This window comes from Desmodus rotundus, chromosome X (genome assembly GCF_022682495.2).
Source record: "Desmodus rotundus isolate HL8 chromosome X, HLdesRot8A.1, whole genome shotgun sequence".
In the NCBI taxonomy this organism is placed as follows: domain Eukaryota; kingdom Metazoa; phylum Chordata; class Mammalia; order Chiroptera; family Phyllostomidae; genus Desmodus; species Desmodus rotundus.
Genome location: NC_071400.1, coordinates 96,675,569 through 96,703,149, shown reverse-complemented (window position 1 = coordinate 96,703,149; position 27,581 = coordinate 96,675,569). Strand labels below are relative to the sequence as shown.

General features: G+C 41.2%; 1 protein-coding gene and 1 long non-coding RNA gene across 3 annotated transcripts in view; one reads left to right on the top strand and one right to left on the bottom strand.

The window, feature by feature from the left end:
- ARHGAP6 (Rho GTPase activating protein 6) overlaps positions 1–21,113 on the bottom strand; it is a 441,720-nt gene extending 420,607 nt beyond the window's left edge. For both annotated transcript variants that reach the window (XM_024569866.3, XM_045203283.2), the window contains exon 1: positions 19,358–21,113. In XM_024569866.3, the coding sequence (XP_024425634.2) occupies positions 19,358–19,936 (579 nt within the window). In that variant the 5' untranslated portion in view covers positions 19,937–21,113. The remainder of the gene's footprint in view (positions 1–19,357) is intronic.
- A 138-nt stretch (positions 21,114–21,251) lies between these two features.
- Positions 21,252–27,240, top strand: LOC123480699 (uncharacterized). Its single transcript, XR_006656788.2, has 3 exons — positions 21,252–21,320; positions 24,627–24,722; positions 26,433–27,240. It is a non-coding gene; the product is annotated as an uncharacterized lncRNA (long non-coding RNA).
- Positions 27,241–27,581: the final 341 nt, after the last annotated feature.

Genomic DNA, 27,581 nt, shown 5'->3' with positions numbered 1-27,581 from the left:
GAAAGTCTCCTGAGACGTTTACTCATAACATGCTTTCCACTCACACTTTGGTTAGGCCAAAGAATTGTATTGACAATAAAACACACTCTTGTATTTGCCAAAGGAGCTTAATCCATGAATTTTTTTAAACCTCAGTGTATCCAGAAATCCCACTCCTAGGTACACACTCCAAAGCACGGAAAAGGTACGCCCGCACAAAGACTGTACAGGAGTGGCCATAGCGGCATTACTCACCGTGGCCGAAAAATGGAAACAAAGTTCTGTCATACAACGGAACATTATTCAGCAACAACAAAAAAATGAAGTACTGATCCAGGCTACAATGGGGATGAACCTTGAAAAAATTATGCTAAGTGAAAGAAGCCAGACACAGAATACTACATATTGCATAACTGCGTTTACATGAAATGTCCAAAATCGGCAAACCCAAGGAAACAGAAAGATAAGGCAGATTAATGGTTGCCAGGGGCTGGGGGCAAGAAGGAATCAGGTGATTAAAATGTTCTACAATTGATGGTTGTACAACTTTGTGCCTATGCTAGAAAACATAGAATTCTTCACTTTAAATGGGTAAATTGCATGGTGTGTGAATTAAATCTCAATAAAGCCTTTTTTAAAAAATTAAAGGAAACAATGGCTATAATTGAAATCTAACTAATGAATGGGTTCTATAGCACTTCCCTAATTTTAGTTTTGTGAAGAGCATATTTCAGATCTTCCAGAAAGTACTGGGGAAGAAAAGAGGTTTTCTTAGCCATTGTCCCATCCACGGATCCACCATCCAGCTGTCCACCCAGCGACAGTCCAACAGAACAGTCCACAGCACAAAGTTCCTTCTCCTGCACGATTCCGGTCTCCCAGATTTAGGAGCCAACACTAGAATGTCTCTTTTACATTCTCTCTCCTTGGGAGGCAGCTACTGTGAAAAGTAAGTATAAAAATTGTGAAAGTTTGATTAAAAAACAGAGGTTTCCATCCAAAAATAGTGTATTTAACATTTTACATGCAAAAAATCTACACAGGTTTACCTCACAGAGAGCTACAATTTATAATTCTTGGGATTTGAGAAGAAATGTTAGCACCTTCCTCACAGACAGAAGTAACCACTCCCTCTTCTATGCTTCCAACACAGTTTATTATTTTTTTACTATTGTTTAACTTACACAAGTAATACCTGTTTATTTCAGAAGAACTGAAAACACAAAAATGCAAAAAGAGAATTTAAATTCACCTAGACATATTATAACAATATTTTGATGTATTCCTTTCTGATTATCTTTTTTATACCACTTCAAAATTCTAAGTCATACACAGACACACACACACACACACACACACTTGTAGATGGATTAGGAATTGGCCACTTGCAATGGCAGAACTTTCCATTAATAGGTGGAGTCTATTGATCCTTTGAATCTGGCCTGGCCTGTGACTTGACCAATAGGAGACAGCAGAAATAATCATGAGCAGTTCTCAAGAGGCTTTGGAGCATCGTCTCCCTCTCCTACAGCTCTGCGTCCACCCTGAGGATAAGCCTGAGCTAGCCTGAAGCGATAGTTGAATCTAAGACACCATATTAGCTAAGTGAACAAAATTGTTGAGAAAACCCATTGCTTCCATTTGACTAAAATTATTTTTGACAAACATGAATATCCAATATAATCTACAAATTTCCACCATGAAAACACATTACAAATGCCTATATCACCAGTTTTAAAAGAAACCTTATGTTAGATTTACCTTCTAAAAGATGTTTAATTAGTGAATATCACGGGAAATAATGACATCATTTTTGTCAACCAAGAGAAATATTTTAAGTTAAAATCAACTCAAAATCAAGATTAGTATATTCAAAGAATTCAGTAAAAACCAGGCATATTGAGCTTCTCTTTGCAAAGCACCTCCTAAATCCATACTTGGTCCTCTAATATAATGCAACAGCTGAGGATGCTAGCCAATTGTATTTTTCCCAATGGTATTTATTATACAACAATCTTGGCAAGTGAAGGAAAACAGCACACTGCTAATATTTTGGTAGAATTATGTGTTTATTCTAGCACTGTTAACAAGAGAGAAGTAAGCATCGAATGAGTGCAGAGGAATGCTGCTGATGTAAAGGAATATTTACTCAAAGCCCGGTTCTTCCTTCCCCCTCTGATAGGGGAGTGGCAAAGAGCATTTTGATCTTCAATTTCTCCCAGCCTCACACGCCAATAAATGCAGCACCCCAAGAAATACTTGTTGATGGCTGAGGGTGGCGATAAGGGCAGACAAAGCAGGAACCTATGAGAGGGTTTTGTTTTCCTTCCTTCCTTCCTTCCTTCCTTCCTTCCTTCCTTCCTTCCTTTCCTGTTTATTTTTTATTGTTTACGCTTTACAGTTGTTCCCACTTTTTCTTTTTTCCCACCTCCACCCAGCCCCACACTCTCCCCTCCCTCAGTCAATCCGCATATCGTTGTCTGTGTCCATGGGTCTTGCATAAATGCTCTTTGGTTAGTTCCTTCACCATCTTTCATCCATGTGAAGGAGAAGAAGGCTGGACAAATCCAAATTACAGAGAGAGTATGCGACTGAAAGACCAATCAAGTCAATTGGTTGTTAGTGAGGTCACCATTATGAGGTGGCTTTCTTAACTCCCTTAGCCACAGGGTACAACCTCAATGTTGCATCTGCCCAACAAGCATACAGCCACGCTACGATGCAGACAGGACAGGGGAATGGGACTGACTGTAGGAAAAGTATCACCACTAACAAACATAGCCTGTTTTACTAATGTAGATAACAGTGACACTTGGCGCTCAAATGATAACACATGTATTCTTCCCATTACCCCATTTTAATGAGGAGAAAACATCAGACAAACCAAAACTGAGGAATATCCTACAAACAAGAAAAGTCAGAAAAGACAAAGTGAAACTGATCGAAGGAGACTAAGAAGCCGCTAACTAAGTGCAGTGTGGGGTCCTGAGTGGCATTATGGAACTGAAAAAGGGCACTAGTGAGAAAACTAGTGACTCCAAGTAAGTTCTGTATTTCAGTTAGAACTCCTGCATTTGAAGATCTCATCAAGATTACCTTGGCAACAAACCTGTTACCAAGGTTTCCTTTTTAGTTTTCATGATATACCATGGTTACGTACGGTATTAACATCAGGGGAAGCTGGGTGAAGGGTATATGGGAATGCTCTGTACTGTCTATGCCACTCTTCTGCAAATCTAAAATAACTTCAAAGTGGAAAGCTTACAAGTTAGTACGTATTTACGGTTTGTCCTGTTGTTGGGATCTTAATGGCTGGTCGGGCATGAGATTCACTCATATGAGAAACAATTCCAGAATTCATGAGCAATCTCCCAATCACATCAGACAACTTTTAGCTTCTGGACTATGCCTTGCTTATTAATTCTTCCATGCCTTTGCTCGTTCTGTTTCTTCTTCTTGCCTTCCTCCCCATCCTTGCTCCCCAACATACTCTTTTTTCTAAGACTGACCTCAAAAGTCATTTTCCCCAGGCAGAGTTTGGCTTTCCCTCCTATCCATTCTTAGAGCCCCTTCTACAAACGTCTGTTTTAGCTCAGATAAGGTACTAAATCTAGCCTATATAGAGTGATGGTTATAAGCAAAAGATCTAAAACCGGGTTATCTGGATGGATTCAAATCCTGGCCCAATCCCTTACCAGCTGTGTAACCTTAAGCAAATTACTTAATTCTCTGTGTCTGAGTTTCCTTGTCCAGAAAACGGGGCTAATCATAACTCTTACAGTTGATAAATGAGAACTAAATAAACTCACACAAGAAAAGTAATTCTAAGAGTGTTTGACCCAGGTAAGTGCTCAATAATTGTTAGCTATTATTATGATTATTATATATCTCTCTAGACCAGTAATTTTCAACCTTTCTCATCTCATGGCACACATAAACTAACTATTAAAATTCTGTGGCACAACAAAAACTATATTGTATTTTTTGCTGATCTGACAAAAATGTTAATTTAGTTGATTTACAAAATAATAATAATAACTATTATTATTATTACCAGCCCGTTTTGCTCTAAAGTGACTTTCTAAAAAATCAGGTATGTATATTTGTATAATAAGAATTAACCAACCAGACACAACCTTATTAGGTGACGTGACCGATAAGATGCAACTCTATTATAGGACCTATATAATTTATGGTTCGAGACAGCGCATTCGCACTGGATGGCTATTGTCATGTTGATGGTTGTCATTTTTTTATTTGACAATCTAAGGGAAAAGAGAGGTCAGTGCCCCTGACTAAATAGTCAAGTATCGCATATGTGAAAAATTCTTATGGCACACCAGGATGCCACAGCACACCAGTTGAAAACCACTGCTCTAGACCGGGGACCTTCAGAACAAGCTATATGTATTTACTTTTCTGGCTGGAGTTCTCTGAGCTGGACTCAAATCCTACCTTTTTCGCTTACTGGCTTTGGACTTCCTTGGGTTATTGTGCAAATTTAATGATCCATGCCATTTAAAGCATTTAGTGGGACGATTAGTCAATGTAAGCATTCAATAATATTAGTTACTATAATTATTATCTTGCTACACCCAGAGTTTGACATTCAAATTATGCTTCATTGTTTGATGAATGAATGAGTGCATTAATCGGTAAGAGTGATAGATGACACCTCAGTAGCTGATATGGATTATCATTATCAACTAATGATAGCAAAAATTAAATTTCTTCACTTGAAACCCCTTGCCTCTAAGCTTTAGAAATGCTAGTTCTAAACCAGAGATACCTGTTTGTGTTGCTCTATGTTGGATCAACATCCAGTCGTTTGGCAGGATCTCTATGGAGCTTTATCTCTATGGATAGAACCAAAAAGCTCTAAGAACAAGTAACTTTGCCCAATGATACTCTTATAGCCAATGGGGGTTACCTGAGCTACAGTTATTGACAGTTGAACAACGTGTACAAATTCCCTAAAGGCAGCAGATAAGTTGATATAGTAACTCTCATCTAATAAACAACTACTAAAGGGCCAGATGGATAGTTTTACTTAACGTTTTGCCCCCAAACTCTGAATATAATTCAGAAAGGAGAGGGGACCTTTTGCCATTTACCCATGGGTATATGCATTTGACAGAAATAAAATTGCATTGTTTTTGAAACAATTTAAAATGTAGTACACAAATCTTAAAAGCTAAAATATAAAGGAAAAACTATACTGCATTATAATTCCACAACTAGTGCATACTTTCTGTAGAGTTTTAAAAGCCTAAAATTGTATCTTTAGGCAGCCCTGCATATCCTCTTATAGCTCATGGGTCCTGGGTGCACTCACCAGCTGATTTCTCAACCTCCTACAAAGCGAACACAATTATATTCCCCTTAAAGATGAAGAAGCTGAAATTCATACCTCACAAGTAGTGGCACCCAAGTCTGTCTTTGGAAGAACTCAAACTAAGACACAGAGCTTTTACCTCTCCTACATTGTTTCATGGAGTTTTAAACGCTTATATTTTCATAAAAACAATTTATCCACATTGCTCCAATTATATATGGTAATCACCAACCATTCATTTTTATTTCTAAAGCAAAATGTTACAAAGTTAAAATCTGTGCGTATACTATATAGACAGAGAGAGAAATTACACTAATAGTTTGTGATGTAAAACTCTGCAAGAAATCTGCCCAATAAAAGAAAAAAATTAACCTTTCTGCATTGCAAAAATATTACATAGAAACATTTAATTAATGGCTTAAAGGGAATCTTCGTAGGTATACCAAATTAATTTTCTTCTTGACCATTCAACTTTCTTATTCAATGAACTGTAAAAAATAGCTCTACTTCTTTAGAACAGTTTTAGATTTGAATGAATGTTTACATAAGCTACACCTACCATATCTTTATATAAATTAGAAATGATACTTTATGAGGAGACTGAAACACCTTAGCAGGATTTGAAGCATTTATGTAAAACACATAGTTCAAGATGAAGAAAGGCAAACTAGATAATCAGGGCCCATTGGCTTTTCTGCACCTGGCTCTCCCAAGGGAGAACCAAAACTGAGAATAATATCGCAAGGAGAAATAAACTATTGCATCTGTTTAAAACTCGGAACTCTGAATAAACTATTTCAACTAAAAGAACCCTCAACAAGAGCCTAAAGATTTGATCATTTCCATGACACTTTACTGATTTTTAGCATCATACTCTCACCTATATGAGAAAAAGTAATATATTTCCAATTTAATCATAAATTAAAAAGTGAAAACATTGCCATCTCAGCAGAACAAACATATGTGCTGAGCTCATGACCCAGAGCTTCTGAAGTTAGTCTGCGACTCATATCACACTTCTTGACCTTCAACTCTGCTTTCCATCTCATATCAACTTTCACATTTATTTTCTTGACGTTTTGACAAACGCACTCTAACAACACCATTTATTTACAATGTATTAAGATGAGAATCCACATTCAATGTGCCTCTCTGGGGGATGCTGAAAGACCCAACGCAATACTCTGCGATGTAGTATGAAAACTGCACCTGTCTTTGAGCTCCCTTATAAATCACGAAAGGAGGGGACCAGACACATGAGATTGGCATTGACACATGAGAATTTGGAGGCAGGGAGTTCTAATCCTCGATTTCTATGAGTAGTTTGCAAGATAACTTCAGGTCATTAGTTTAACTTTAAATTATTCTTCAATCGTAGTTTGATATATTCACAATTCTTACCTGCCAAAGAGAAAATATGACCGCACTTGCATTACTGCCCAGGAAGAAAGTTCAGCCAACTCTCACGTCTTTACCAACAATGATAACACGAGGTTGGAAATTATCTATGTAACCAGAGAGGCAAAATTTGCTGTAGCATAATAAATGTACCAGGGAGGCTGGTTTTTTAACACAATTCCAGGGAAAATTTCCACATCGATTATAATCTATAGGCAGAACTGTGAAGGCCTCCATTTGCGGGGACTGGGCATAGACTGGGGATGTTGTGGATAGGATTTAACCATCACACTCAGTCTGGACTAGATAGAAGACTTTCTAAAGAACTTTTCCCTGCTAATATTCTGTTTTGTTCATAGGATGCTGAAGTCACTGTACAAATATTCATAAGCATTACATTTAGAATTTGAACCAAAAAAATTGAGTGTAAATAGTATTGTCTAAACTTCGTGATGCTACCTTGTTACCTTGAAACGATGTCAATGAAATGAGCCATGAAAAACAGTCAGCTTGATCGCATGGGGTAGTAGTGGCATGAAGTAGCATGAGGAAGTGAGAAGAACTCCAGGCGTGAGGGGGAAAAGCACACTGCCATGTACCAGCTAGAGAATCAGGGCTGGACTGGGAGCTGTCCAGTTTCCAACATTCCGAATATCCTACAGACAAAAAGTGTCTGATGCGATGGAGTTCCTGTGACTGGTGTGTGGGAATCGAGGCTACCCCTTGGCCTGCTGGCATGTCTTGGGTTACACCAAATCCACAATGCAAGTCTTGCAGATTCCTGTGTTCCAAGTCACTAGGCCAAAACGCCTGGGGTGACAGCCTGCTGTTGCTCCAATGCCTATCATGAAAAATATACCTTATTTAACAACTTGCAAAATAAATTTCCAGTTGCCTTCTGCTGTTGTCCAACTTAGGTGTGTCTAGTCATGCACTTGGGGATCACCTAGCCCTCTTCAACTGCCATGGTGGAAAGACCAAGGTTCCTGCTACACACTATATGTGTGGAATAAATATTTGTTTTACTAAAGTAATACTTGAATCTCAGCCTTACCTTACTGCCTCCTAGCTGTGTGACCTGGGCAAATCTTCCATTTTATTTAACCGTGCTCTTTCTGGCATCTTTTACTATTTCCTATGTGCTGGGCACTTTCCAAGTTCAGTCCTGCACTGCTTAGTGATGGGGATACGTTCTGAGAAATGTATTGTTAGGTGATTTTGTCGTTGTGAGAACATCATAGAGTGCACTTACACAAACCTAGATGGTATAGCCTACTACACCCTTAGGGTACATGGTACAGCCTACTGCTCCTAGGCTACAAACCTGTACAGCATGTTACTGTACTAAATACTGTAAGCGATTGTAACACAATGCTAAGTATTTGTGTATGTAAACATATCTAAATAGCGAGACGTGATAGCTACAATGGCACTAGGGGATAGGAATTTTTCAGCTCCATTATAATCTCATGGGACCACCATTGTATATGCAGTCTGTCATTGACCGAAATACTATTATGTGCTGCATGACTATAATAAAGTCATGAATTCCTCACAAAAACTCTTTCTCATAGGCACTTTAATTATCCCCCATTTGACAGGTGAGGAAACTGAAGCATAAATATGCTTTGTAACTTCTTCAAGGTCATACGGCAAAGCTGGGATTTGAACCCAGGCAGTCTGGATCAGAGTCCAGTTCTAACCCATTCACATCATTTCCTCTCCAACTAAATCTGCCTACCTCTTGATCAGAATCTCAGTATCCTCATATACACAATGATGATTGATACTATTACACCGTACAATTGTAATACCAAAAAGCTGGTGAGCATTCTACAAACATTACTTGTTATTCTGCTTATTATTATTATCATCAACCATCAACTGAAACAAGTGAGCAAGGAATCAATCAGAAGTTCCAATTTGATCAGAATGATACCTTGCTCAAAAGCCAGAAAACCTAATGGTCCATTCCAGGATCTCCCTGGGCAAAATTATTAGCTATAGAAGAGGCCTTTTATAATAACCTCCAAGGTGACATGGCTATTGTCACCTTGGGTTTCTCTTTTCCTTTCTCCATCCACATTTGGTTCTCATAGTACCATCTTGCCTAATAGTTTCTCAACTTCTGAGAGATGAAGTTATTGCCAGTGCAAGCTGAGAATTGATCTGATGTTTATTTCCATTTCAGTTGCTGTAGGTGCTATTAATGTGCCTGTTTTCATGAGCTGTCCAGGAATACAGAACCAAAAACGTTATTTTCCTTGATCCATAGTCCACTCAATTCAATTCACTTCCAATTTCTCCAAAGATATGGATATTCTAAGCTCTGACTTCTCTTGGGTCCCTCAGCACACCACTTGCTGGGTGGTTTAAGTTGCTTTTAATTCTAATGGCTCTTGAAAATCTTTGGCTACTTAACAGCTCTGGTATGATATGGCTAGGCAATTTCAAGGTTGTAAATAGTTTTTAAAGTTTCTGACTATTCTGAAAACAATCTTTGTAATAGCTTCCTTGCTCTTGCTTCCAAACTATAATAATAAGGACACAGAATTTCCACAGTAACCAGTCTCAGAAAATCCCAGGCTGGCTGCTGACTCCTGCATTCAATCTGCCAGAGCCATTACAACCTCCCTTGTTGCATCTTTCAGAACAACATCTAATGGACATTAGGTCTGGGCCTACTACATAACCATTCCTCTATCTTTATGTTTATGTTTTATTGAAAAAATGATGTAGCAACAATACTGATATATTTTCTAAAAGTCATAAATGCCATTTTTTAAATTGACATTAAAATTCACCTATCATAAAATTCACCTATCATAAAATTCACCCTTTTAAAGTGTATAATTCACACCCTGACTGCTGTGGCTCAGTGGATTGAGCACCAGCCTGCGAACTGAGAGGTTGACAGTTCCATTCCTGGTCAGGGCACATGCCAGGGTTTTGGGCCAGGTCCCCAATTGGGGGCGTGCAACAGGCAACGGATCGATGTATCTCTTGCACACGGATGTTTCTCTCCCTCTCTTTCTCCCTCTCTTCCTCTCTCTCTAAAAATAAATAAATAAAACCTTAAAGTATACAATTCAGCGATTTGGGGTATATTCACCAGGCTGTGCAACCATCACCATTATCTAGTTTTAGAACATTTTCATCATCCCAAAGAGAAACCCAGTGCCTATGAGCAGTCACTCCCTACCCCTCCCTACTGTCAGCCTCTGGCAGCCATTCATCTACTTTCTGTCTCTCTGAATTTACCTATTCTGAACCTTTCATACAGATGACATCCTATAACATGTGGACCTTTGTGGCTGGCTTCTTTCACTGAGTATAATGCTTTCAAGGTTGATCCATGTTATGGCATATACCAGAATTTCATTTGTTTTTATTGCTAAATAATTTTGTATTGTATGGTTAGACCACACTTTGTTTATCCATTCATCTGTGGGTGGGTGTTTCGCTGTTATCATCATTTTGGTTATTCATATGTGTACGCACACGTTTTCACTTCTCTTCTGTATGTACCTAGAGATGAAACTGTCGGGTCATAGGGTGACTCTAACTATTGAGAAATTGCTAAAGGATTTTGTGGAGGTGCTGCAGCATATTACATTCTCACCGGCAGTGTATGAGTCTCACTTTGTCCGCATCCTTGCCAACAGCTGTCATTATGTCTTTTATTATAGCTATCCTAGTGGGTAGGAACTGATACCTCGTCGTAGCTTTGATTTGTATTTCTCCAATAGGTAACGAAAGCATCATTCCTTACCAGATAACCACATGACTAATTTCATTTTCTCACACGTTGCATTCTACTTGTTTGGTCCTATTGAAACATAGTTGCAGTTATAGTGTCTTTCCCTTTATTAAAAGCAATGGCTCAGAGACGATGTAGTAAACTGTAGAATACGATGCCACACCTCAAAGGTGTGTCTCCAAGACTTGTAGAACCATCGTCAGAGCACAGGTTCCCTAGGGCATCTACTGGCTTTTGATATGAAATACGCTTTCCCTTGTGAGGGCACCGGATTGGAAGAATCGAGTTCCACTGTGGAAAACTGAGCTCACGTTTCTGCCGATCCTGAACATGTCATGACACATTCCATAGTCAAAGCTTATTTATTTCATGGTGGCATGTGGTTGGGCCATAAAGCAGAAGTGAGGCTTTCTCAGATAGATATAAGATCAAAAGCACAATAAGAAGGTGAGAAAAATAAAACCTCTGCAGGGAACCTTTACATTAAATGATAAAATCTGTATCACGAACCTGAAGGCCCAGACATATTTATTGTTCGCCATCTTCCCACTCCCCTAGATTTCTCTAAATCCTACGGAGATACATTTTAAGACCCCCATTGGATTCCTAAAACCACAGATAGTCCCGAACCCTATATAGACTGGTTTTTCCTATACATACACACCTGCCTATCATAAAGTTTAATTTATTAGTTAGGTACAGTAAGAGATGAACAGAAATAACTAAGATAAAATAGAACAGTTATAACAATATGCTATAATAAAAGTTATGTGAATCTGGTCTCTCTGTCACTCAGCAAACTAGCATGATTTTTTGTTCGTTCTTCACAATTTCATGGATAGAAGATCCATTCTCACTGTAAATATCAGCAACCTCAGCATGTGACTTTTTTTTCTTTCCTAATTAAGTCAAGAACTTTCATCTTTTCACTTAGAGGAAGCACTTTATGGCTTCTCTGGCATATCCAAATTGTCAGCAATACTTCTCATGTGCTTTGGGGCCGCTATTAAGTCAAATACTTGAACACAAGCACCGTGATATCAGGACAGTGGCTCTGATAACCGAGGTGGCTACTAAGTGACTAGAGGGCAGGGAGCATCTATAGTGTGGCTGCACTGGACAGAGGGATGAGTCGTATCCCAGGCAGGAGGGAGCAGAATTTCATCATACTACTCAGAACCACACATAATTAAAACCTATGAATTGTTTATTTCTGGAACTTTCCATTTAATATTTTCAAATTGTGGCTAACTGAAACTGTGAAGAGTGAAACCACAGATGAGAGGGGACTACTGTAGTATATTCCCGCTTAACTACAGGCTGCCTCTTCTAGCTGGAATGCTACCTCCCTTCTTTCTGTTTGGCCAAAGCCTCCTCATCCATTGGTTTCAGTTGAGGTGTCTCAGAGCTCCTTAGTCCTTGTATCAGTTCCCTATGGCTACTATAACAAATTACCACAAGCAGTGGCTTAAGACAACACACATGTATTCATTTACAGTTCGGGAGGTCAGAAGTCTCACTGGGGTAGGACCAAGATGTCAGCAGAACTGCATTCTTCCGCAGGTTCTAGGCAAGAATCCATTTCCTTGTGCTTTCTAGCTTCTAGAGGCTGCCCCATTCCTTGTCTGAAGACTGTGTCCCCCATTTTCAAAGCCCACAGTGTAGCATTTTCAAAATCTGCCTCCCCCACCCTCCTCCCTTCCCTTGCTAATTCTATCCTCATATCTCCTTCTGTAACTCTGACCTTCTTGCCTCCCTCTTAAAGGACTTTCGTGATTACATTAGCTCACCCAGATATTCCATGATAATCTCGCCACTTCAAGATCCTTAGTTTTACCCACATCTGCAAAGTCCCTTTTACCATTTAAGGTAGCATATGTACAGGTTCTGGGGATTACGACATGGACGTCTTTTTGAGGCTATCATTCTGTTCACCAGAGTCCTTGCATCATATTGCCACAGTATTCTGAACAAGTGCAAGGGCTTCTTTATTTGAAAGTATTGCTTTCGTCAAAGGGTAAGCACATTGTGGAGCCCCGCGTGATTGTTCCACATACATCCTCAGTGCCAAGGGCATAGCTGGGTCTCAACAAATATCTGATGGCTGTCTGACTGAGTGGCCAGTTTGGTTTTGCTGGACCAGAGTTCCTGGGAGAAGGGGAGGACGTAGGCTAAGATTATATTGTAAAGGACTATGAAATAACGGGCTAAGCAGTTTGGTTTTTGCTCAGGGAGTTGACACGATTACAATTATGTGTTTGGAGTAGAATGCCAATAAGCCAGATGGAGAGAGAGAAACTGAAGGCAGGGTGACCAAGCAAATAAGGCCCCAAACTAGGCAGTGGCAATGAGAAGGAACAGCTGGAGAAAGATGTAAGAACTTGGATACATTCCACTACAAATCCTTTCTAGAACACAGAAGTAAGCACAGCAGGACTTGATAGCTTATTAAAGACAGGAGGAAAAAAAGGTGGGGGGGCGGAGGGCGGGGACTGGAGACATCTCCGGCCATCTCTGGTAAACTAAGCATGCGGGAAAATGGGGACTTTAACTAGAATAAGAAGTACAAAAAAAAATGAAATGTGGTCAGAAGAAGGGGGTATTGATCTGTTCTGCCTCAAGCATAGAATGTGAGGAGTCCAGTGGGCATTGTGAGCAGATGTCTTGCAGAAAATCAGAAACAAATATGAGGAGCTCGTGTGCAAGATCACAGTTAGACACAGAGTTAGGAGTGTCCTGGAAAGGGATAATAGCTGAAGTCACAAAAGTGAATGAGATCATCAAGGGAGAATGATTTAAAGGGGAAAAAAAAGCAGAACCATGGGGATGGGTGGACAAAGACAAGCACAGACGCAGAAGAGCAGAAAGAGACGTTAGATATGGAGAAGCAAGCAGTAAGGAGGGAACTGAGACTCCTCTGTGCGTTGGTTGGGAAAGGATAGGGTGGCAGAACAGTGCCAGCAGTTCTGCCCAGAAGTCCACGAAAGGACATCTAAGAAGAGTCTTGGAATTGGGCACCTTCAAGAGAACTGTCTCAGTAAGTAATGGGAATGGAAAAGAGGTTTTAAGGTGCTCCTGGTCACTTAATTTTTTCCCCAGAAGTTTGGCAGTTTATATTAAGAGTCAAGAAAGATTTCAGGATGGTTCTGCCCTCAGCACGTTGTCTGAGTTAAGAGTTTAAACCTTTTAGTCCCATTCTTTAACTGTAAAATAAGGAGGCTGCAGCTAGATGCTACCCAAGATCCTTTCCGAGTCTAAACTTGGCTCTTTCCAACCCTCAAATCTCAAAATTCAGGTGAAGCGCAATTCCAAGGTATCTGAGAAGCTGTCTTCACATTATTCTCTATTTAAGTTAAAAATTTCCTTAGAAACACATTCTAGCCTAGATAACACAAAAGAGAGCAAATGAAAGTTGAATAACTGTTTTCCTAATTTATAATTCTTATGGCATTATGCTGATTTCAGACATAATTCCATATAAAATGCCCTTTGTCAATTTCCACTATGAAGCTGTCTTACTCTAATTACTTCCTCTTCGGTGATATGGGAAAGCCTCTATTTTTAATCAGAATATTCCTCTCTACCTATGTTTTACATTTTAATTCCAGTTACTATCATTGCATATTTATCATTCAATTCTTCCCTATGCATATATTTAGATACCTCATATTTTTTTCCTATACTTAATACCTTTAGAAAGGGCTTTCCCTCCCTCTCCCCCCCAATTTCAGAACCCTGCTTGATATATACAAAAAAAAAAAAAAGAAGAAGAAAATGGCAAAGAGTAAAGACAGAAGCATGAGGGAAGATGGTACTGGAAAGCAACGTAGATTTCAGTTTCTTGTATAAAGCAGCATATTACACAAGCTCTCTCAATCCTGGTGCTATTGAAATTTCGAACAGGATAGTTATTTGTTGGGGAAGCTATCCTATCCACCGTAGGATGATTAACAGCATCCCTGGCCTCTACCCACTAGAAGCCAGTAGCATCCCCCCATCTCAGCTCTGGCAATCAAAAATGGCACCAGGTATTGCCAAATGTGCTGAGGATGCCAACTTGCTCCCAGTTGAGAACCAATGGTCCAGAGAAACCAACTCATTAAAAGTAGTTCAATAGTGCAAGAAAACAATTTGCTAAAAATGGAAAAGTAAGAAATATAGAAGTATTATGTGTATATGCCAACTCCCATTTGTTTATAGGATCCTTGGAATGGTTTCCCCAAGCCCACCTCCCCTGAGTATCTATCCTCCCCCTTGTTTCACTCTACTAACACACGCCTTCCCTCACGCCCCGCCAGACAGCAGAGAGACCTCTCTAAAACACATACCTGATCGTGTTACACCCTCGTGCTTTAAAAACCACCAATTTCCCCCATTCTCTACCACTGGGTTTCTCAGCCTGGGCCTTCTGGACATTGAGGGCAGGCTGACTCTTGTGGGGGCTTTCCTATCTATGGCAGAGTGTTCAGCAGCATCGCTGGTGTCTAACCACTAGATGCCAGTAGAACCTCCCCTGTAGTAGGTGAAATAATGTCTCACCACAGATATCCGTGCCCTAATCTCTGGAACCTGCGAATATGTTAAGTTTCATGGCAGAAGAAAAATAAGGTTGCAGATGGAATTAAAGGTTAGTAATCCACTGACCTTAAAATAATGAGATTATCCTGGATTATTCAAGTGAGCCCAATGTTATCACAAGTGTCCTGAAGAGGGAGAAATGGCTGTGTGGAAGAAAGTCAAAGAGATTTGCAACATGGCTAGCTTTGCAAATGAAGAAAATGGGCCACTGGAAAAGCAAACTATACAGATCCTAGAGCCCTCAGAGGGAACACAGACCTGCCAACACCTTGACTTCAGCCCAGGGACTATTTCATTTCTGTCCTCTAGAAATGTAAGATAATAAATTTGTTTTGCTGTATGCCGCTAAGTTTGGGGTAATTTGCTACAGCAGCCATAGAAAACTAATACATCACCATCCCTAGCTGTGTCAACCAAAACTGTCCTCAGCCATTTCTAATGTGCCCTGGGGACAAAGTTGCCTCCAGTTTTGAGCAACACTGCTCTGCAAAACATACAGTCCAAATCCCTGAGATGTGCACAGCGGGATGTTGTACTAGTCTCCAACACAGAGCAAGATACAGCCTATACTCCAGGCACACCAAACTTCTAACTTCAAACACACTCGACACATTTCATCTCTCCGCACATCTGATGCCAAGAGGTGTCTTGAAGGGTAGACAAAGTGCTTTCGCCCTCCTGCCATTTTTATCCATGCCCATAGTTAGTCATCTTCTCAATACATGTCCAATTTCTGCTTTCATTAACTTACTACATAAAAATCCATGTGGTTGCAGTATATATTACACCGCAGATGTCCCAACCTCCTCCTCCAAAAAAATCATTGCTCCTAAGCCCCTCTAAGTCCTCTTCGTTGGAAACTCTGGCATCGCCAACATCTCTGTGTGTCTACTCTTTTCTCTTTCAGCAAGAAATCATTTTCTTTCTTCTTATAAATGGCAGTCATTCTTGAGATCAAGCTCAACTGTTCTCTATTTGAGATCAAGTGAAGGTTTCCAAAGACTCCCCAAAGCATAGTGAACCATCACACCACCATCCCTCATCCCTGTCTCTCATTGTGTTGTGATCCTCGTGCACGGTACCTATTGGTTGATTCATCCATCCTCCTCAGTACACTCTGAGCTCTTTAAGAGCTGGCACCATATTTTACCCTCTCTGCACTCCTGGTAGTCAGAGAAATACTTGTGCTCAATAAGTGCTTGTGGCATGAATGAAGAAAAGAAGTCATGGATATAGAAAAATTGATTTAATTATGGGTTATCAAAGCTGGGAAACTCCAGATCAGCTCTGAGCATAATCCCAGCTCTGATCCAAGAGAATTAGGAGAATCCCACAGCTGGAACGACACCTTGTCTGTGATCAGAATCAGGAACAAATCTTGGCTGCTAAGAATACAAGTTGAGAAGCATGTACTAGTTACATCATGCATCATGTATCCTTTTGTCTTCCCCCTTTTTCTACTCAACAGACATTCTACTCAGCATGCCCATGAATCAGATTTTGTTAAAGAAATACATAGGGAGGAAATATTAATAGTCATAGATGACTTCAACTAACACCTCCAGGTTTTAGGCCCTAATATGGCCATTTGTGAGTTTTGAGTGAGCATAAGTCATAGAGCGACAGGCACTCATGAGACTGTTGGGAGCGGGAGCCATTGTAACAGCATTACATTTAAAACCAGAGAATCTGCTGAAAGAACTAAATAGAAATGGATGCGATCCATCACTGGTGAAATCTGAAGGAAGGTGAATTCTCAGGTCTGCCTATGGATTCAATAGAAGAGAAAGAGAAAAGTTGAATAAACCCTAAAGGTTCCATAGAGAGGGATCTACGTAGTTTTTAAATTGGATGAAGGCCCCAGGGAAACGTTATGCCAGCTGAAAGCACTTGTATAGGCACTCACTAGACGGCCGGCAGGGACACTACATTCAACTCACTGGTACAGTGATTCTCAGCTGGGGCAATTTTGACACCTAGGGTAGTGTCTTTAGACATTTTTCATTGCCACACTGGTGGGGACAGGTGCTAGTGAGTAGAGGTCCAGGATGCTGTTAAACAACCTACAATGCACAGGACAGCCCCAGCCCAAAGAATTATTCAGCCACAAGTGTCAATAGGGCAGAGGCTGAGAAACCGTGAGCCAGAGCAACCAGGAAAAGCACAAGAATCAAATCTGTATGAACCAGATCTCAGCCCCCAGAGCCCATAAGTAGCCTTGCAAGGTGCTCATTTGCCAGACTTTTGACATCATTAGTAAAAATTCTCTTTTAGGACAAAGGACCCAGCTTGCTTGCCAGTGAGAAGGACAAGCAGTGCTCAATAAGATGAATTTCCTTGGTTTTTGAGAGGGTTCCAAGGCATTAAACCTTTGAAAGGTAATCCAGGCCATTAAATTCCAGACCCAGGGGTTACGTTAGGATATCTGGGCCTCTACTAAATAAAATCAGCCTTGGATCTTCATGCCAGGATTCTATACAATCACTCTATGTTTGCCTCAAGGATAAATGGATCACACACACATGGATGAACACTTTATGAGAAAATTTTGTTCTTTTGCTGGATGGCTATGTACTTCGTTTTAACCATTGCAAAGAGGTGAAAGTCACAGTAGATAAGCTTGCAGACTGCCCAAATACTCATAAAACAGTTCAAAACCACCAGTATATCTGCAGTTCAGCTACTTGTCCATTGATTGTGAGATTTAATGGCCAAGAAAATAATTTCTAACCAGTTGTGATCATCTACAATAGAATGCCTTTTGGTTATAAGTGACAAACAGCTCCTACATATCCCATTCCAAGTATGTATGGATGCTGTAGAAAACGGGAACTTTCTTAGTGATGCAATTAGGTTTAAAGGTGATGTCAATGGCTCTCCAATCCAAGAACTTGGCTTGCTTTTGCATTTCTGTCTCTTTCTCTCAACTCCAACAGATTAATCTGATAACGCGTTATTCTGATATACAGCAGGAACCCAGCCCCTTCCAGAGACCAAGAGAAATTCAATATTTAGATTTTTGATATTTGAGTCTTTCTAATGCTGAGTTCCCCGGTTTGGAGAAAATCTCTTGCTCTCTGACTTGACTTTTCTTTCTCCTGCCAATCTTCCTCAAGAAAATGGGCAGAATAATCAGCAATGTTTGTTAGTTTTTGTAATCCATGCTCCCCACCCAACAGCAGTTGTTACAGTTAAACTAATATTTTATTAGTATATGATGCTAATATGTCTGATAACTACTGCTGGTTTTTCTAAGGTGATTTATTAAAAGCCAAAATCTCATAGTTATCTCATGTTAACAGAGTGAGGTATGATTTTGAATGTTATTTTCAAACTGTTTTTCTTGGTTCTGTTTCCTTTATTTAGTCTAAATCTCCAGCAATTACATGGTATTGCATTTCATTTCTGTAATTCTAACTGCACTTTAAAATATTTAATTACAACCGATGGAATCTCCCTTCCTTCATGGAAACAGATCCAAGGCAAATCTATAGAGTTTGTGCACTGAGATAGGAGCTGTTCATTTTAAAAACAACTACTATTTATTTTGTAAAAGCATGTTGCTTTCCAAGTACCCATCAACCAGTTCCCCAATAGCTCTGTTCTCCATTCTTCCTAACCAGAGAGCTCCCAGTGAGACCTTATTTATTAATGATTCCCGATTCACATATATTTCACTAATGAAATAAGTAAAATAAATGAAATAAGGACAACTGCTAGTTGTCTTTAGGGGAATTTCAGCATGTTTCCATTACTTTTCAAAGCCTTCACCAGAGATTCTTTTTCCCTGTATTAAACTAGTACCCTATACCCCAGAGTTCTAAGTTCAGAAGAAAATACCAAAACTACAGAATGTTGGTAGTTACTCCCTGCTACCACCAAACACACAGAACTACAACACCCTCCAGAATAATGTTCCTGAATTATCTGTAGAACAACCAGATGGCAGGCATATTTCATCTAACCCTTACAAACCACTTAGAAATAGATCATTTGAGTTCCTAAACATATCGGCTTTTGGTGAGGAGATAAGAGGACGCTTTGGAATGGCCTGCAAGCAAAGAGGAAAGCAGAACACCAAGTCTTCCTCCAGCTCCCACCACTGCTCCAAGTGGAGCCAAGAAGCCCTAACAAGAGGCACACGTGTGGCCACTAGGACCCATTTCCAGGAACCATTCACCAGTCAGAGAAACAGCCACACCATGGAAACCCCTCAGTGGGTCCCTGGCTCTGTAAATGTGATGAAATTAAAGAGCTTCTCAGGTGTCCATCCTTGGGCCACGAGGACCCACGGCACCAGACCCTACCTCGGACTTCCACACGACGTAGGGGTGGCCGTGGCTGTTGGGTGGGGACTGGAACTTTCTCTGCTGGAGCCACCTCCTGGGAGAAGCGAAGATGCTGTTGGAGCCTCCCCCGGAGGAGCAGAGGATGGCGCTGCGGCCACTGCCTGGCCCAGCCAGGACCGAAGGCAGGTCCCAGGCCATGCTCTTCTTGAGGCTGCTGCGACCCAGGGGGACCTCATAGTCAAAGTGGAAGCTGCCAGACGGTGACTTCTCCTGTGGGGTGCTTGGAGTGGAGAAGGATGAGCACAGGGGTCTAGGAGGTGGGAGTCGGTTGGCTCGGGGGTGTGGGCCCCTGGAAGAGGACGCTGAGCGGGACCCAAGGCCTTCAGCTGGGGACAATGGGGAGCATAGGCGGCCCCCGGTGGCCCCGGGCGAGCCGCCCTCCACGCCCACCTCGCCCCCGCTGCCGCCGATTAGGGCTGGGTCCAGGCTGCGGGTCTGGCGCAGCTTCCTCTTGGAGAACCCCTGGGCTGAGGCCGAGCCACCCGAGGCTGGTGAGGAGCAGGAGAAGACACTGTGGAGCAGGCTTTGCGCAGACATCACGGCAGGGCTATGCCCGAGGGCTACCTTCTTCCCGGTCTGGGAATACTGGCGATTTGTGCTGCGGAAAGAAAAGGGACTCAGGAGATGCTGCCAGGCTCGAAGGGTGGTGGTGGGCAGTGCCAGGCTCACATGCCACTAGGGCACTACAAGTGCCCCGGTGGGGGGCAGAAGCAGGAGATCCATCACCAGCCTTCTAGGAAAAGGGTCGAGGGCGCCTACAGCGGCTAGAGCCTTCCCCCGGAGCCGAAGTTGCGAAGGAGATAGAAAGGAAGAGGAGGAGGAAGGTCAGGCGCTTGCTGAGTTCCCAGCTCCAGCGTGCCAGCGCTACTCCTGCTTCCCAGCTGAGGAAGGAGACTCCGGGCTCCTGCTCCCTGGTGCTGGGCAGCCTCAAAGTCTCCAGCAAGCTCTTCCTTGCACCGTAAAGGACGGTCACGGTGGGCTGGGGAGGAGGCCTCCTGGGAGTGCGCCCAGGGCGCGTCTGTGCTCCCAGAGCAGCGAGAGGGACTTCCTCCAGCGAGGGAGCTGGGCTCCCGGGCTGCGCAGCGGGAGTACAGTCGCTGTCTCCCGGGGCCCCTGAAGCTGCGTGTCCGGCCTGCACTTGGCTGCTGTACCCAATCCTTCAACTGGTTAGGTGCAACGGTATCTCCAAGCTCCAGGTTCTGCAGAGTGCCAATCTTGCCACAAAGTGGGGACACGGAGCCCGCTTCGCCCAGGGCCTTCCAAGGGCTGCTTGGCGACAATGGGAGAGAATTCCTGGCAGTGCTCAGGGAGCTAAGGAGAGAACCCTAGGGGAAGATACCCATGGTCCATTCAGAGGGACTCTTGATATTGGCAACCCGGCTTTGGGCCCAGGGCAGGCACGGAGATGTCCCCGCATGCACGCTCAGGCTAGAGGCAGCGGGAAGGGGGCAGCCGGGACTGGTAAGGCGGGAGGGAAGCCAGGTCTCAAGCTGAGGCGGAGCCAGGAGCAGGAGAAAGCAGAACCTGGAGAAGTTTTCCAGGGGCCCAACCTGGGAGCCGCCCCTAATACCGGGTCCCCTGGGGAGAAAGCCGTGAGGACGGAAGTGCAGACCTTCTCCCCGGCCTCCCCTCCCCCAGATCGAGGGGGGCGCCAGCTCCACTCACGTTTCTGGAAAGGAAAGGAAGTGTCAGATTGCACTCCACCCACTGGTGTTAGATTGGCAACCCAGGACGGTAGCTCTGAAGTTTAAGTTAAATGTCCTGCCTTCTTTCTCCACCGCACCCCTGCCCCGCCCCTGCTGTTTTTGCTTTCTAAACAGGAAAGATAGAGATTCAGTTCAAAAATGCTGGAGATGGGACCTAGTAAGTGCTGAGGTGGTGGGGGGAATCCTTGCTCCGAAAATGTACTCCAGGAGGAGGGGTAAGTGAGGCCGGGCGGGGTCAGGCGCCTCCAGGCGTCTCCAGGCGTGGGGCAGGCGCTGGGCGAAGCGTCAGCCTGGAGGCTGCGGAGATTAGCGCTTTCAAAGCGCTGGGTCTCTGGTTCAGATCTTGTACGCCTCTGGGCACAGCACGCCAAGGCCACATTCCTAGGAGGCTGGAAAATGCTGGCGACGTCAATGTTCCCTGCTTGGAAACCAGTCTGGGAGCAGCTTCTCCCGCTACCGTCCCACCGCTGGAATCTGTAAAGCGTAAAGCCTCGCCTGTCTCTCCACGGGCTTTTGACGCAACATTTAAGTTTTGCAATGCCTCTTACAGTCTTCTCATTGGGAGAGCCCAGATAATGCTGGAAATGCCAGCGTACTTTGTATAATGGTCTTCGCGTGTCTCTACCACTTTAGGGTGCAGAGAATTTTATACAAATGTAAGGGCGACTTTCCTTTACCATTTTTTTTATTAAACAAAAAACTTAAGATAAACTTATAAATGCAGGTGTTTGACACGAACATTCGCTTTGTTGTGTATGTACCAGAATTGTAAAACTCTGATTTTGGAAATCTTCTTTTACTCCCTATAAAATTTTCAGGGGAAAATTAATTTCTTTGCCTTTAAAAAAGCATGCTCGATGTTCCTAGATACTTAACTATCTAGGAGAAGGCACGTTGTGAAATCTAATTAACAGAATAATTTGCTGCTTCTTTCCTGCCCCAGGATCTCTCGTGTACATTTTTTGGTAAACGTAGCAGGACTGTTTGCGCCCAGGGCGTTTCTTCAGTAACTTTATGAACTATCTGCTGCCTGAAAACCAATGAGACACGAATTTGCCATTTGACTGCTATCCATCTCTTCTTACCCTGAAATTTCAGTATTTTCAGTGGCTGGTCATTAGGTGTGCTATGGAGAGGCACAGCATTTAAAATCGCTTACTTCTTGCCTGACTACACACACCAAATTACATTTGGGGTATTGCTGGTGTTTGTTTTATTCTCTCCTCAAACAAGTCACATTAGAAGTAAAAGAACGTGGGTCTTGCCTGCCCTTTTCTTAGCAATACCTTGTAACTTGTCACTAGTAATGAAAACACTTAATGTCTCCACCATTTGAATACCATCGTGTGAAATTGGTTACGCCCCACTGGAGTTTGGCATTTGTGGTAGATGGTTAACAAAGTCACACTTCATAGAATCACTTTTAACTCAAGGTGGCTGAACGAACGTAATTGAAGAGTCATATACATTCTGTTTCTCTAAGCCCATATGATGACCAGGGGCTTGGAAATGCAAACCTGCCATAGTGAAGTAGGGCTAATAAGAATGCCCCACAGGCATGAATTCACACATTCTTGGTCATGGATATTGGGGAGCCAATGAGCAGAGGGACTCTTCTATTGGCACTTGCTGCTTGGAGCAAATTCATTCAGTTCATTCATCTTGTTTCCAAGGGGTCCTGACCCTCCCTCCATTAGCCTGGGGCTTGCCTCACAGTTAGAAACAATGAATAAGTCATTTTACATAATCACAAAAATTAAGCTCAGGCTCCGTTTTAAAAACCTGGTATAAGTATATGAGCTTTTAAAACACAGGGGGAAAAAATGTAATGGCTCTTCTGGAAAGACAGATTTTATAAGAAAATTATTTGGATTTTTAAATGTTATTTTAAAAGGTATTTTGATTTCCAACCTGATTGCCATTAGGTTTATTTTTCAATCATTGCGGCTTATGTTATATTCATTCATCCTATTTTACTCTTGTTTGTTATATAATCCCTTTGCTTATATAGACCTACTCACATTGGCTTTACTGATTGACTGTCATCTTATGCCAAACTTGACTAAGGAAGATCTGGGTTTCATTTACCCATTTCAAAAATGGCTGTTGTTGTTACACTGATGCCCAGAATCTTTCTTACAATTCATCAGCCTGCTTAAGAATCATGATAACTGCTGGTCTAGAAATAAATGATTTGGAATATATGTACTTTAAAAATCAGGTCTCTAAGACTTTGCTCCTTTATCAGGGCATTTGCTATTGAAAACTAGTATCCATATTTGTTTATTTTTTTTCTCAAAGCTGAAGTTAATCAAAGCCTTAGGATACCTCTTATTAAAGGACAGAACAGTCTGTTCACTATTTATTCCCCGTTATTATCATCCTAGAAATTAACAATAAAAAAATCTGCCATCTTGTCATGGCACAGGAATAGTCTAAAGAAAGTTCTAGAGTCCTTTGTCTAACATCAAGGTATCCTTTTTTTTCTATTTTCTTGAGACACTGTCCAGAAACACATACATCTTACTACCAAATGATATAGTCTATTAAACCTAATTTTCCCTTTTCTTAACTTTATCCCTTGAAATTTGTATTATCTCCAGCCAAAATTCCTCTTTCCCCTTGGTGTTAAGACCCTTGAGCTATTTGTAGATTTCTATCATGCCCCTTGGGTCTGACTTTGTGGTTTGGCGACACTATAAAGTTCATATTTTCCTTTAAAACCATCATTGTAGATGATCTTCTCTGGATTCCCTCCAATTACTTATTTCTTTTCAGTGTTGAGAACCAATACTTCAGGTTAGGGCATCCTATTCTGCCCTCATTTGTTATATAATCCCATAGTTTATATAGTCCCAAATCACACTGATCTTCCTGATGTACTTCTGTATAATATTTCAGACTTCTATCTGATTGGCTCCCAACTCTCAGTCAGCATCACTGATTTTTGTTTCATTCTGCCTGTGTCTCTCAGATTCTGATTCCTCTGGTATCATTTCTACATTCTTAGTGGTATGTGGGGGTGAAAGTTCACAGCATCTCACTGTCCCATAGAAGAAGATAAGGATTCTGCTTCCAAGCTTCTAAAACATGAAAAGAGGAACATGATTTTGTTTTATTTCTTAAAACATATCTTTTTAAAAGACTTTATTGATTTATTTTTAGACAGAGGGGAAGGGAGGGAGAAAGAGAGGGAGAGAAACATCAATGTGTGGTTGCCTCTCGTGTGCCCCCAACTGGGGACCTGCCCACAACCCAGGCATGTGCCCTGACTGGGAACTGAACCTGCAACTCTTTGGTTCTTAGTCTTAGTGCTCAATTCACTGAGCCACACCAGCCAGGGTGGAACATGATTTTAAGCTGCATTACGTGCAATATATGAGAAACGCGTGGCAAACTTTTACAGGGCTTAAGAAAGCTAATTACATTAAACAACCAGATTGCCCCACACTTAAACTACTTCTTGATAGTAATCAAGGGGTGTTTTGCAGCTGAACTAAGAATGTCTCTTTGGATTCTAGGATTTTCCTGAATGAATGTAATTGCCAAGGGACTTAAACTACAATTGATAGATGTTAGTGGTGGTAAATCTACAGCTGCAGGATAATCTCACACAGGTAAGGTTAACACAAACTCACTTTCTTAAACACCAACCCAGCATTGAGGAACAGGGATCATTTTCCAAATACGAAAGTGTTGTCATAGTAATTCTCCAGAAGGTAAATATAATGGTTTGCGGGACATGAGGGTATTTGAGAGCTTGAGTCCTAACTGGTACTATAATGTGAGAAGACAAAGATACAACTTTCACTCTCCACCTTAGAGAACAATTTAATATTATAATACCAAAATAGATATTCAGGAAAAAAAGACTTTATGCCAACACTAAAGGGAAAAGGCACTGGACATGCCTATACCGTTTGCTAAATAGAATTTAGTGTCATACTTAAGATCATCTGCCTTGGTCCCAAGCCTTTAATCATAACAATACAAAAACAACTCATGCATACCGGGACTTACTGTGTAGCAGGCACTGGGGTGAAATCATACGTACACTATCCAAATCAACAGTCACACACATGCATATAGAACTATAGTACTAAACCCCCAATTTTATAAATGAAGAAAATCAAGACCTAGACCGGTCCCACAGGTCACCCCCTTGTTAAGTGGCAGAGATAGTATTCAGATCTATGTGATTTAACCTTGACCTCTAACTCTTGCAGGACTAGAATTGCAGATTAAGGAGCTATTCTATTTGTAAGTGCTTTGAGACCCTTTCTGAATGGATTTCAGCTTGTTGATTTCTTATCTAGCTATGTGACCTTGGGCACATCATTTCACAGCTCTTATTCTCACTTTCCAGCTGTAAAATCATGTCCACTTCAGAAGATGAGGAGATGAGTAATGGACCTAATATACACAGCACAGAACATTCTCCAGAGAATGAGCATAATGATCGGAGTTACTACTATAACCTATACAAAATCCATAAAATCAAAATTATGTTGAATGATCATCCATAATGCAAGTTCACTCGGTCTTATACCCAGAAGACCTCCTCAAATCTTTCTAATGTGTTAATGATTGTTGGCTTAAAATTCATTGGAAAAAAACCTGTGGTCAACCTGGTGAAAAGTCATAGCTTGGATTTTGTACCACTCTCCCCAAACTTTAGTCAGGTGTTCTTTGTACCAACTAAATAATATCAACATGGCCTTTTTTCAAATCAGGGCACTTTCTTGGGTTAAATGAAAGACAACTTGGGCTTTTCTATATTCAGAAATTTTTTGCCTTTTATTACATTTATATATCAAAAGGCCAGTTTCTTGGCTCAGTATTTCAGTTTAATTTCACATTGTCCAGAATTGGAACCATGGATCCTCTCTTTAAAACAAGCACCCAGTTGACATTTTCATATCCATCCAGTTAAGACCAAGATCTATAACAATTTCTTCTGACATTATATTCAGAAAACTAAATGACTATTTTATTCATCTTTCTCATTTTCTCCCCACTCCGTGTGCGTAATTTCACCATCCCTAACTAATCATGATCTTTAGAAAAATCAAAATCAAGGAAGAGAAAAAATTCCTGTTTCTGTGTCAGCACCTGCACTGAACACAAAACAAAATCCACTTGCAACACTGTCCATTTTCTCATTTTCTAAGTGAATATTAGCAACGTGTTCTATGTGTTACAGTGTTTCATCCTTATCTTCTAAAAACAGTTTGCAAAGGCACAGTGTTTTACCATTTCACTTACATGGTTATTTCTCCAGCTGGTTAAGTACAGCATTTATTAATATCAACCCTTCTGTTTTTTAGGTACCCATTAGTGAGGCAGCTGCAAAGCAAGGCTGGATGAAAATCTTAAGCCAAGTTGCACGGCTGCTCCTAAAACAAACAATTGTTGGTTACCTGCAACTAGCATTTAAAAGAATATTCCTACATTAAATCCTAAATGCGTGACCTTCATCACTTGTTTTTGGCTTTGAAACTCAAGAGCCTTTTAATAACAATACAAGTGGTCTAACAGTCGAATTTAATATCAGTTTATCAACATTTTTGAATGTGCACTTTTATGCCAATGGCATTCCTTCTTTGTACGTTTCACTTTCTTCTGTCTCTGTGGGCGGAGGTGTACTTGGAGTCTCAAAGTTCGTTCATGTTACCTGAACCTAGCGTATGGCTCAGCTGTACTTAGTTAAAATAGTTTCTAACATCTTCCCATAGCATGTGTTTTAGAACTACTTTTGAGGATGAAGAAGTATGTAATAATGTAAATAATTGTTAATATCTTGTTACTCTAAAAGTTTCATAATCTAAACATTTTTCAATTATTTCTAAATTTTCAAAGTAACTAAATAATGTGGATTTTTTCCCTCAAAAATTTTCATTTCCCCCCAGAATCTTCACTCTTTTATATTGAATAGAAATGGAAGAAACTATTTGTCCAACATGTGCTTCTAGCGACAAGATAGGGTGGGGTATGAAAAGGAGAGAGGAAAGCGAAAACTGGTGCTGTGCCTTGGGTTCTTCACATGTACTTACTGAGGAATAATATACATGCAATAAACTGTACCAATGAGTTTTCCCAGCTATGTATACCTGTAAAGCCAGCAGCAGAATTAAGACTCAGAGCGCTCTCATCACCTAGTGGGTATGCTTTTATTAATGCTCCATGAACATCGACAACTAGATGCTGCCCCATGTAATGGTTAAATTGTGCCTTCAGTCAATATACGAAAGGAAAAAGAAATAGAGAGCAGAGCTTTTCTACTTCTTGTGATGGGTTCAATTGTATCTCCCAAAAATATAGGTCCGAATCCCAATCTGCGGTACTGATGAATGTGACCTGATTTGGAAATAGGGTCCTTTCAGGTGGAATCAAGTTAAGATTAGGTTGCACTGCATTAGTGGAATAGGGTGGGTCCTAAATCCAAGGACTGGAATCTTTACAGGATAAACACACAT